The sequence below is a fragment of the Dunckerocampus dactyliophorus genome, chromosome 15 (genome assembly GCF_027744805.1).
Source record: "Dunckerocampus dactyliophorus isolate RoL2022-P2 chromosome 15, RoL_Ddac_1.1, whole genome shotgun sequence".
Classification (NCBI taxonomy): Eukaryota; Metazoa; Chordata; class Actinopteri; order Syngnathiformes; family Syngnathidae; genus Dunckerocampus; species Dunckerocampus dactyliophorus.
In genome coordinates this window covers 10146907-10159524 of record NC_072833.1, presented here as the reverse complement: position 1 = coordinate 10159524, position 12618 = coordinate 10146907, and the positions used below count along the sequence as shown (strand labels likewise).

At 40.8% G+C, this 12618-nt stretch overlaps 1 protein-coding gene and 2 non-coding genes across 5 annotated transcripts; all 3 read right to left on the bottom strand.

The window, feature by feature from the left end:
- Positions 1-2289: 2289 nt before the first annotated feature.
- slc25a3a (solute carrier family 25 member 3a) lies at positions 2290-12202 on the bottom strand. Of its 3 annotated transcripts, none has more exons than XM_054753587.1 (8): positions 12061-12202; positions 11488-11666; positions 9345-9469; positions 7648-7827; positions 5894-6075; positions 5004-5176; positions 3206-3316; positions 2290-2752 (listed from the first exon to the last, which is right to left on the bottom strand). In XM_054753587.1, the coding sequence occupies exons 2-8, from the start codon at positions 11627-11629 to the stop codon at positions 2592-2594; spliced, it is 1074 nt and encodes a 357-aa protein (XP_054609562.1). In that variant the 5' UTR covers positions 11630-11666; positions 12061-12202; the 3' UTR covers positions 2290-2591. The 3 variants fall into 3 exon arrangements, with proteins under 3 accessions (XP_054609562.1, XP_054609560.1, XP_054609563.1); XM_054753585.1 differs by lacking the exon at positions 9345-9469 and adding an exon at positions 8229-8353; XM_054753588.1 differs by lacking the exon at positions 9345-9469 and adding an exon at positions 8229-8353 and having other exon boundaries at positions 11488-11661; positions 12061-12177.
- Positions 2940-3143, bottom strand: LOC129168584 (small nucleolar RNA SNORA53). The gene has a single exon (XR_008566297.1). It is a non-coding gene; the product is annotated as a small nucleolar RNA SNORA53 (small nucleolar RNA).
- LOC129168583 (small nucleolar RNA SNORA53) lies at positions 7020-7223 on the bottom strand. The gene has a single exon (XR_008566296.1). It is a non-coding gene; the product is annotated as a small nucleolar RNA SNORA53 (small nucleolar RNA).
- Positions 12203-12618: the final 416 nt, after the last annotated feature.

The window sequence follows — 12618 nt, the reverse complement described above, 5'->3', positions numbered from 1 at the left end:
TTTTTTCCGCTCGATTTCAGCCATGGCATGTCGGCTCGGCTCTGCCGGCTCAGTAGCCAGCCTCCATGCAGTGTGAAAGGTAATGTAATTGTAACATTACCGATGCCTAGTGACCAGAATACTACATATAACTTTTTTGACTAATAATAGGCCATAGTCAACCACAAAACAGCGACCATTTACTAATTATTTTTGTGAAAAAAACGTGATATAGCGAGGGAGCGATATTCAAACCAGGATATAGCGAGGTGTGACTGTAAAAAAAATCCCTTGCCTGTCAAATGTAGAACTTGTTGCCATTTTCTAAGCCTGTTATAAATATTTTATTGTAATACTTTATGGGAAACTAAACGGGAGGGCAACAGGAAAGAACGGCAAAATATGGGTGTGTGGTCTGTCACACTTATCCAGTAGCATTGATATGTACATTTTCAGATGTACAGTAAGCATCAAAGTCGCCGGTTTAGTTTTTCTTTTCTTTTTTAAGCAAAGAGCTCTATGTTAATGTCCTGAAAATGTTGTCTGTCGTTACACTGTATGTACTATGTAGCTTTATCACAAAAGGAGAGCTAAAACAGAATATGTGCAAATCACTTTGGATGTTTGAGGACACGGTGGTAACACGACAATCCCACATATAAATGAGCTCCATTTCCTGTGACCCACCCTCGCTACCTTCCCAAATAAGTAGGCCCAGCTAGATGCATCCATCTTTCCAGCAACCCTGTTGGCCGCATACAAATAGCATACTTTATGAGCAACCAAATGGATGGTAATGACAGAAGGGCGTGTTGCTATGACCCAGGCAAGGCATGCTACCATTAGATGATGCATCTTTCAACGTGTCATACTTTTTTGTTCACACACTGGAAAAAAAAAACGCTGCCATGACCGCTTCCCGTCTAGATTAAGAATAGAACAAGAAACTAGATTTAATCTGCAGATTGGACAGGTGAATTCAGTGAGTGTTCTTTACAGATATTCTCCAAATACAGATTTGAGGCTGTCGCTTGGTAACGCAAAGTTTCAGCCCCCGCTACAGATTTTTTTTATGGGATTAAAGTCCAGATGCTGACTGGGCCACTCCTTTGTCATTGTCTGCATGTATGTAGTATGTTTTGTCATGCTGGACAGTCCATCCACGAGTCTACTGTAGACAATGCCCCTTTTATCAGCCGCTCAATACAATGAAGTCTTCCTCTCCCCTGAGCAGCCCCAAAACATGTTTTCACCTCCATACTTGGCAGTTAGGATGGCGTTCTTATGGTCATATTCACCATCCATCTGCCTCCAAAGAGCTGAATTTTGGTCTCTTCCTTCTGCCTCTCATCACTGCTTCTTTTCGCATCAATAGGCTGCTGGTAGTTGGAAAATACGAGCTAAATGGACCCAACCCACACTATTGAAAGTGGAGCGCGTCCTCTGATGGGACAATATGATGTATTCCACTGCATTAACTAACTCATGGGGCAATTTTTCTGACCGGCGAAGTGCACCAAATTCTCTCAAAATGTTCCCAAACACCTGGAGCAGCCCTGGTTAGTGTATTTTTCATATAACATCCAACACCCTTTCAGTAAATTTACTTTACATGCTGTCACAATATTTAATAATTTAAGTAAATGTTTTTCCTGACTGACAACATTCTTTGAAAGCAGTGCAAGGGGAAAATTGTTTTGTATTCTAGGAAAGCAGCGCTACCTTTAAGTGTGCCTTCTTGTTTTTATGTTAAGGTAACTGCAGTTTCTAGCAGTGACATAACCAAATGCTTTAGCGGCAATGACCTGTACGCTATAGTATTGGATGTTTTTCAACGAGAATGTGCAGAATAAAGCCAAGAACAAGAATGAAAATAATGTCTGGTAACTTCAAACAATTGGTTAATATCACCCCCGTGTGGCCAAATACACAATTTCAATGCAATTTCTCTTCGAGTACTAAAACAGAACTGTTGGATAGTCAACGAATTCATTGACATAGTTAAGTATTGTAACACTTATGTATCATTACACTTTCTAAATGTAATTCACGGGCTTTCTATTATTGACTGTATTATTGCACTACGTACGGTGCTGTATCACCACTTGTAAAACCTATGGACATCCAGCTCAATGGTAAATGTATTATTTCTAAATAACTAGACACTTTTTGTGCTTCTTATGAGTCAAACCATTGTGTGGACTATCACTCAATTTTAAAAATCTATTGAACTTCACTGGAATGATACCAATTCTATGACTTAACCGTGTGTAATTGTTTCTTTGTAACGTAATTAAAAAGAATGAAACATTTCCAAGGAATTGTTTTTAATTTCCATTCTATAATGACAGAAACTGAATAAAATCAGACAAGTGTTTGACAAGGGAGTTTTCTTTGCCCATCTGTTAGCAAAGAGGGACAACAGCAGCTCTTTGACTTATGTCTGTATGGTAAATATACATTATTAGTTACAGCCCCATTCCCTGAAGCAGCAGAGCTTGAGGACATAAATATAGAAAATTGTTGTGCACGCACAATGGAAGTGGAGAAATCAGTTGCCATCTGCTGGTTGCTGCCCAGTGTGTGAATGGTCATTGAGGGAATTATAATCATTACTCTGTAAGGCCGAGCTTCTTCTTCAGGGACTCTGGCATTTCAGGGGGAGGTGGGCGGGGCAGACGGAAGTAGACCTTGACTGAATCGTAGATGAACCACTGCAGAGCTGTCAGAGTACCAATCATGATGATACGGGCAACCAAGCCCTTCCACACACCTGTAAGAGTTGAGACACCGATACAAGCACTCGTAAAAATTTAGCAGTAAATGACTGATGCTGTGTTTTTGTTAGCTGCTGTAGTAAAATCGGGGTTAATACCGCCAAGCTTTTATTGTGAAGATTACTTGTTAAGGAAGCTAATATGCAAAATAGGTTAAATTGTTAAAACCATGTGCTAGATAAAGCTGTCCGTTCCCTTGGCTAGCAACACTGGGTGAATCCCAGTCAGTATCAGACAGGGTTGCCAGTGGTGCAGGTGAGCCGGGGAACAGGTAGACTGCTTTCACACGCCAATGACTCAAGCACCTCCAACTGTATAGCCAGCAAGCTGCTGAGGGCCGCTGTTCAGAGAACAGTGCCCTCCAGAGGTGGCTCTAAGGAGCGTGTTGATAAACACCAGTGTTGGCCCTACCCCTATCTGGCTGTATATCACATACACCTGATACACACCTTTGGGTCCCAGCTTCTTCAGAACCTGGACAGCAGTGCTTCCTTTCTCCTTGTTCAGCACAGACACCACAGAATCGGCAGGGTGGGACACAATGGCGCAAAACACACCAGCTGGACACAAGCAGAAAAAAATAGAAACCACATTACAACATTGCTAGCGGTGACGATCGTCTGCTAAATCTTTAAACGTGATTAAGGTTGTAAAGAATTGATATGGGTACCGTGGATTGTGGTGAATTAGCTATACTGTATGAAATTATACCATTCTGACTTATTTTCAAAATGACAAAAGCCTTATTGACTAAGAGCCCAAATATACAACACAGATCAATATTAACTCAGTTTTGCCACCTGCATACAAAGCAAAACCAGGGTTTCCGTTACATTTAATGGCTCGTGACGCACCACCATGGTATAATAAAAGCAGCCATAACTTGGAAATGATTTTTTCTAAGTGAAAACAATGTTAATACAGTATATGAATGGGCATGTCTGCTATATGAAGGGTGCCCATTATGGCGATCGCAAAAGGTAGTGTTGGTTGTGTGTCACCTACATCATAACAGTCACTTTGTAGCTGTCATGACACTCAGCTGACATTAACCACCCTCATGATTGGCGCTTGTGCTCACTTGTAGTGGCTAGTTATGTAGAGGGGAAAAAAAGTCAACTGTTTCATGGCTGCGCTATGCATCATGAACTCCACTATAGAAGTGTGTTTTCTACAAGTTTGTGTGTCAAACTATTTCTCAATGAATTGCAAAAATGTGCCCATTGCTGAAAGCTTTTTAATATGTTGCCTTCACTTGGGCTACATTTCCTTTTGTGCACTCATTTTAATCTCTCGTATACAATATGTAATGTTCTACATCAAATGCTAACTGGACGTAATACATGTGTATGCATAATGAATGCTATGTAGCCATTTTCAATGACATACTACTCAGCTTATGTACACAACTATTGAGGAATCATGTGTAATATCTTTGCCATATTGATTTTAATTGTGAATTACTGAATAACTATTTTGATGATCTGCAAACTTTGAAACTGAAGGTGAAACACTAATCGCTAGTATTTAGTAGAGTAGTTGCAAAGTTTACCGGTTAGATTGTCTATGTGCTATAGGCATAGTAAGAGGTAGATCATTCTGATCATTTCGATTGTGTGCATCCTGATATACATGTACAGTATACATACATTTATAAATATACTAAATATATATTATCTACGTTTATAGTAGGAGGTAGATCTTTGGGTCATAGTAAAAGTAGCCTACAGATTGAAAATGTGTGAGCACCCCAGTGTTATATCGATACATTATCGCCCATTTACATACCGACCACAATTAGTTTAAAATAAAATATCAATACAAAGACATTTCAATAAGCCTTATTTGCCTGTCTGCCCCGTTGGCACTTGACTGATGAGGAAGAAAAGGCACAGAGAAAGGTATGTAAAAGTTAATTAATGCATTTCTTGTTCAAGCCTGTGAAAACGACCCCAATGTTGACATGACAGACAGCAAATTTAAAAATTAAAAAAAAAATTCCTGCCACAGCAATGCAGCAGTGGCACGACACAGCGGTGGTGGTCCATCTCACATGCATGCAAAATCCTAGGGGGAAACCCTACCCTGAAAGCCATTGGAAAAATCCCAATCAAAACAGAAGTCTTAAAACTGTTAGTGCTTCAATAAGAAGGGTTCAAATGAGCAGACGAACTGCTGTGAGTTCAGCTACATCGCAAATTAATTTATGGTACTTTAATTCTTGAGGGTGGTGATGCTGTTACTCACCAATGTAACCAGCCACGAAGGTAACAACCAGTTGCTCTGGTTTGCTGCACTCGCTGCGGGGCTTGGGAACAACATATTTGTAGAGCATCTCCACAGTGCGCTCAAAGCAGGCAAATTTCATCATGGTGTACGGGATCTGTCTCATCCACAGAGGTACCACACCCTTGTAGAAACTAGAGCGGAAAGATTAGGACAAGACATGAGTCTACACGTCACATATTGAGGCCATCTTTAATCGTCAATCTCTAAAAATCTTTCAGATGAAATGGCATTATAGTGTAAGTCATTTATGTCAACGCCCCTCAGACTGGCTGACTGACGTCAACATAAACAGTTGTCGACATAATTGAAATCAAAAACCATAACTAGCTGTTGTTTGCACATTTACATATGACTTGGGCCAGAGACATAAAAATGGCTGTTAGGGTGGCTGATTTTAGGATACTTGGAAACATTTGAGCATATGTTTACTTTGGTTCTTCCGTGTTCATGATATTTTGGACTCTAATTTAATTTAATTTGTATGTCTTGACTACTATGATAAAGCTTTTGAACATGTACTGTATCTAGATCTTTCTTCAGGTGGCTAGCCATCTAAAATAAAAATGGTTGCATTTGTTAGTTGCTGTGATAGAATCCAGGTTAATACTGCCATGCTTTTATTTTGAGGCTCACTTTGCATTGAACAGGAAGTCATTTTAATACTGTGTAACTAGTCAGTACTGTGGTTATGTTGCTTAGCAGTAAAGTAAAGTCAACAAACTCATTTTTCAAAGAAATTACCCCATTGTATCTCAAAAGCGGTCAACCTTTAGGCATTTTTTTTTGTACCAAGAACACGATGGGGACGGGACTTGAGTTGGTCAACAGTAAAAAGATGGTACACTTACGCCCAGAGACCCTCCTCTGAGTACATCTTGGGGACACACTCTCTCAGGGTGTTGGCATAGCCTGGCTGGGTCTGGATACGCACTTTGACAGCCTCCATGGGAGCCAGAGCAATATCAGCAAAGAACTCGGCACTGGCTGAGGCAGCAAGGTACAGTGATGTTCTCCACATGTAGGTGTTTTCCTGTTAAGCAAGAGAAACAAAGGAAAATCAAAATGCTTTGTTACAGACATCCATCAAGATCACACCAGACCAGAGTTTTTCGTGCATACCATTACACAAGAGGACAGCACACAATTGGGGTCAAGTAACTCTAAAGACTGACGTTGGTGAGCCTTGATATGATATTGCAAGGTTGAACTCTTTCCTCAAAAATGCCCAAGATTTTTAGATGGAGATTTGACTGGGGCTTGGGAGTGGTCGGACATTGGACACAGTGTTGTGACATTCAGCATAGGGCCAATAAGAGCGATACAGTATGTACACTTGCTTGATCCCCAAAGTGAACATCTTATATACTGTGTGGAAAATAAGTATTTGATAACCTAGTGATTTTACAAGTTTAGCCCCTTAAAAGATATTTTTTTATAGTATATTTTGTAACAGAGGCTGACTTTTTTTTTTTTTTTTTTTTTTTAAATACAGGGGGGGAAAAAAGAAGCTATGAATACATTCAGTATGAGAGAAGTAAGTATTGGATCCCCTTCACTGGCCAGTTATGTGGCCATGAAACACAAATTTGTCTTTTGCATTTAGGAAAGTACTCCTGATCTCAATTGGTTATGTGAGTAAGACACCTGTCACGAAAGCAAGTCTCTTCCTTGAGACTTCGAAGACCAAAGCGCTGTCAAAAGGACCTCAGAGACAATATTGCAGATCTGCACAAGAGTGGAATGGACTAAAAAAAATCTAACATTTATCTTGGTGAGAAAATAGACCACTAGTGGCACAGTAAATTGGAAATTAAGAAACAAGATAAGCTCTGTGCAAGATTTCACCTCATGCTGTAAGGATGATTTTAAGAAAGGTCAGGGACCAGCCTAGCATTAAAAGGGAGTAGATGGTTAATGATCAAAGGTTGGGACTACCATCACAAATAAAAAGGTGTGTTAAAACAATGACATAAAGATGTCCGTCCCCCTGGCTAGCAACACTGGATGAATCCCTGTCAGTATTGGACAGGGTTGCCAGTGGTGCAGGTGAGCCGGGGAACAGGTAGACTGCTTTAACACGCCAATGACTCAAGCACCTCCAACTGTACAGCCAGCAAGCTGCTGAGGGCCGCTGTTCAGAGAACAGTGCCCTCCAGAGGTGGATCTAAGGAGCGTGTAGGCAAAAAACACAGACACAAAAGCAAATGATGATTATGGTAATCAGATTACACCACTGTGTACTCAGTGGTCAAAGTTTTTAATGTGTTTTTCCAGGTATCCTGTTGATGTGGTTCTGTTAAATAAAAAAGGATGACACGATTTCACGGCCACCTCGTTCACCAGATATCGCTCCTCTGGTCTTCTTTTGTATATACTGTAATTAAGTTGAAGATGTCACGTATCTGGTAAGAAATGAGTACCACCTTAATATGCTTCATGCAATTAATGATGCCCATATAGAGGTGTATTAAATCAGGCAAAATATATCAATATCTACTCCCCACATATTTGATTTTTCATTTCTTTTTTTGTAATGTATTAAATAGTAAAGCAATTTAAGGAAACACTTTATGGTATAGCTTAAGTCTGACATTGTACTTACTTCGCCGAGCAGATCACTGTAGAAGATTTTAAACACCTCGTAGAACCCAAACTTGCAGAGTCCCTGCATTGAGTAGCCGATGAATGTGGGCGCCCAGCCCTTGGCCAAGCCCCTGACACCATCCTCCCTCACGGTGACAGAAAAGCCATTGCCAATGCTCTTGTACTTGTCTGGGTTCACCTAAGACAAATACATAACACAGTAAGGGCTGTGTATTTTTCCATGGAACACCTTCAAAGTACTCACACCATTGTTTCTAATTAGGGGTTGGTTATTTTGCCAAGTCACATTAACTGTTGGCAGCAGCGCATGTTTACCACTCACTGGCAGTGACTAACTTATGGCTGTGCAATATACTGTCAGATCTTACGCCAAGCTTACAAACACGTTCTTTTAAAGTTAATTTCATGAAATGACAGAATTTTGCATATCTGAAATTACATGTTACCAAAGTAGGCTACGCAGAGTAATTTTTCTATAAATGAATGCACTACTTAGCAATTCAATAGTCATGGAGCCAGGAAATTGGACGAATTGCTGGCTGCTTGCTGCCAATGCAAAGTTGTAGTTTCCATACAAACCTGCAGACGACACTTGACAAGGTCGAGGGGTACTACTGCTGTGTGTGTGAGGCCGCAGCTCAGGATACCCCCAAAGCCACACAGGGCATAGTACTTTGAGGAGCCAAACTCGCAGCTAAATTCCTCTGTGGTAGAAGGGGGACACAACATACATGCAACATGCAGGGTCACATGCAAGACACACACAAAAAAAATCAACACCAATTAGGAGCCACTTAATGGGAGAGTTCTCAATGGGATGGAATGCAACACTCTCTATGGACAACTTGCCTTTAATGACAGGACAATTCCAATCCCATTTTTAAAAGGACTCTTTCATTATACACGGCTATATCACAAACATGCCACTGTGTGACAACACCCGTGATTTCAGTGTTGACTTTATGGATCACACTAATGTTTTGACTTGACTAGTCTCTTCCACTGATGAAAATTGGCAATGCATGATGAATGTTTTTTGTTACAAATAAAATAGGACAGTGCCAGTATTTGATTGTCAGCTTTCTTAATGATCCATTAACCCATTATTTTCCATGTGCAAAAACATCAGTGTGGTCCAACAAGTTTGTGATTTCAGATCAAAATCACCAAGAATACATTGTCCAATTGCCATTATACCCACTACTTAAAGTTATCACAATATAATGCAGATACAATACAATATAGTAACATGTTTATCAGTTGGCACTTCAGGATGTTCAAATCGGTCTTACCTGACAGGAGGTTGATTAAACGGTATGATAATGAAGGGCGATGATTTTGTGCAGGCTAAAAACAACTGCTAATAAACTGTCCAGTTAGTGTTGCAAGACAAATGCTCTCAGCCCGATCTCCTTGACCTACACTCTTCCCCGAGTTGGCATAAGAGGGTCTGCGTCTGTGTGTGTGTGTGTGTGTGTGTGTGTGTGTGTGTGTGTGTGTGTGGTGGGGATGGAAAATCAATGAGGCAAGAGTCATGCAGCCATGTAGTGATCACTCACATACATTAAAAATCATAGGCATTATTGCATGCTGGAAGAAAAAAACAACTGGATTGTCTGCATGTCTCCATGCAAATTCAAAATGTACAAAAAAAGGGGGAGGAGCAAAAACGGACACCGAGCCGTAAAAACAGACCTGCAGTCGGCATTTGACCAGATCAAGGGGAACAACTGCTGTGTGTGTGGTGCCACAGCTCACAATTCCACCAAAGCCACACAGGACGAAATACTTCTGAGAGCCAAATTCGCAACTGTCTCCCTCTGAAGAAATACAGGTGAGATTTAAGGGAAAAGCTGTGGCTAACTGCACAACATGTGAAACATTAATTAGTGTCCTCCGAAGTATTAAAAATGAAAACATTTTCAAACATTAGGGAGTAAAGATGGGAGCACTAGCTCTACTTGTTTTGTACTTAAAACAGACAACTGTGCAACCTTCCAAAGGGCAACAGTGTTGTCAGGAAACAAAGTGGTGTGTTCCTATTGCACTTTAGTCGAACCAAACCTGAACATAATTTCTTTTAATAAAGCACTACAACAGTGGAACCTGTTTTGTCAGTGCCCATGGACTAACTGACTCACATTGACATAAGCGGTTGTCGACACTGACATGGTTTTCCGCCACTGGTGCATATTTATTTAGATTCCTATGTTTTCATATAATAATGTCTTGACTTCAGTGAAAGCATGTAAATATTCCTTGCTGTGGATAACAACCTTAAAAATGTGTGTGTGTGTTTTGGGTGCATGTTAGTTGCTATGGTAGAATCAAGATTAAAATGGCCTTGATTTTATTTTAAAACGTATTTGCACTGAAATCACTGTGTGCCCGTTTTAATGCTGTGTAACTATGTTGCTGTTGTCGTTTCATGCTGCTTAGCAGTAATGACGACGTGAACAATACTACAAAACATAAAACCGACATTTTCCATAGAAATGACCATTTTGAGTCTCAAAATGCTACGTCTACAAAAAACGAAACTCATCGCCAAACCGTAGCAAACCCTGCACGCGGGAGGCGACGGGCGGCTGTGACCAGCTACACTGGTGAGCGACGCGTTCACATCCAGAGCGAATTGTACGTGTCTCCCACGGTTTTGATTGGGTGTCAGATGTGGAGGGTATGTGGGGGGGTCAAAGTAGTTCAGAGGGGGAAAAGCGGCCGGTGTTGATTGAGTACTCTTGCCAATGCCAGATCTTGCTAGTATTGGACATGAACTTACATAAATGACTGTGCAAATTAATGCAAACTTACAAGATATGTTTACTCTGGCGCCAACGAGTTCCCGTGCCACTGCTTTTTTCTTTATATCTCTATATTTTATTTTATTTTTTTTTAGAAATGTCATATAGCTCCAATACATGTGACACAGCAAGTATTACTTTTTCCTCCATGTTTACTTGTAAGAGCGTACTGATTAGCATCCTGTCCACTCATTGGTCAATCAATTAAACTCGACTGGGCGACAGCGATGAAAAGTTAAACATTTTCAACTTTTTGGGATCGCGTCGCAAGCCATGACATGCGCCAGCACAAATTTCACACGCCCAAATTTCACGTGAACATGGCTGGACGGTGGTGACTCACGATAGTCACCCTGTTTCTTTGAAAATGAATGGAGAAGAGGCGATGTTGCCTCCCGTGTGTGGCGCCCATTAAGCAGGCACTTTTTAGTAAAAGAACAAGACAAAACGGTTCCACTGTATGTTAAAGCTGCGTTAGGGCCAGCTCAAACACCTTGCAGGTGTCAATGAAGGTCACAGTTAAAGATATTAAATATCCTAGCATTAACACTGATTTTTGCACTTAGAGAAAACTGATTTATAATAATACACCAAGCTGCATTACCCATACTCAAGTCAGTTCTCCTTTTGCAGCCAGACTTGAATCCAAAATGTGAGGACAATTTGTACAAGGACTCCTATTAGCTCAAACTCTGTGGTCAAAATCCCGAGCTGACTGTACTATTTTGTAATAAATTATTTTAGAAATACTGGTTATAGCAATAGTTTGTGTATTTATGTCAATTTCAATTGAGGTGGTGTAAAAGCGAGGTATTGTGTCCTTCCTTGTCCTCCATTAGCAGCTTAGCTTTAGCAATGACCTGCCTACTCATCCCCATTACCATAATTACACTTATTGTGAAGTACTGATTAATAATGTCACTGAAGATGCTTTAGTTGAATACGCAAATATAAAAAAAGGTACAATACGGTTGGCTAAGCTAACTATGCTAACACACGAGTCCCACAGGCGGCCTGTTTCAGGGGGAAGTTACCGTCTGCAGTGGCGGCTGCTGCCAGCCTGCGTGTCCTCTGCGCATGGAGACTCTGCTCTGGTTCTTCCGCCTTCTGAAGACTGAACAGCGGGGCGCTGAATGGGTTGGCCCGAGCCAAGTGCGTCAAAGTGGCTGGATACATGGTGGTTGTGGTGGTCCGATCTGCCCGCGGAGCTGCGCTGCAATGAGCAACAGGTTAGCTATGACTGAGCTTCAGCTAACGAAAAGCGACCCACCCCCCAAAGATCGCTACGTACGGACACGCAAACGGGACATATCTTGTTATAGTCGGTGCAATTCAATATAATGATGAGGATACCAAACAAAATATGCATTGCATAATATATATTACATTAGTATATTTTAGTCTGGACTGTCACAACACCAATGGTGTCCTAGCCACACTGCAGTGCTAGCATGACCGCTACAAGGTGGAATGGGTGTCCTCTACAAGAGAAGAAAAAAACACTTGGAAAATCACTTGACGTAATTGACAGGCCGCGAAAGAGTAAGTCTAAATGTGTTGCCTCGGATATCCGAGACATTTGCCTTCTAAAGAGCAATGTAACTTACTTTATGCGCGTCTTAAAATGGCGCCCCCGCTTAGCTGCGACCGCCGGCTCAAAGAGAGAGAACGACCTCGGGGTAGCGATTTGTCCTTTCGTGACGTCACAGTGTTGACTTCTTCGCTTCTTCTTCTATTAATGATTGCTCATGAGTCCACCCACTGGTAAAATAAAGAATTTAAGTTTTGACATTAATGGCTAAAAGCTGTTTTGCACTGCATTGAAATGCCTGCTTTGTTTTTTAATGTCTGTACGTCTTCAAGTCATGGTTTGCTCACATACACAACATTTTTACAAAGGGTAATTCAAAATAGTGACGTCACTGTCAAAGCAGAGTGATATGGTGCCACCCTGTGGAATATTTACAACGAATCCAGATCAAACTTTAATCCACACGTGTCAAATAAGGTTATAATCAATACTTCAGAATAATTCAAACTCATATTGGTGGGATATCTAAATTCTTTCCTCACGGTGATTATTTTCAAGATAAAACTAGTTAAGGCCAGGCTGGCTTCTTAAAACGTAATAAATATACAAATGAGCCAAGTGAGCCAGTTTTTTG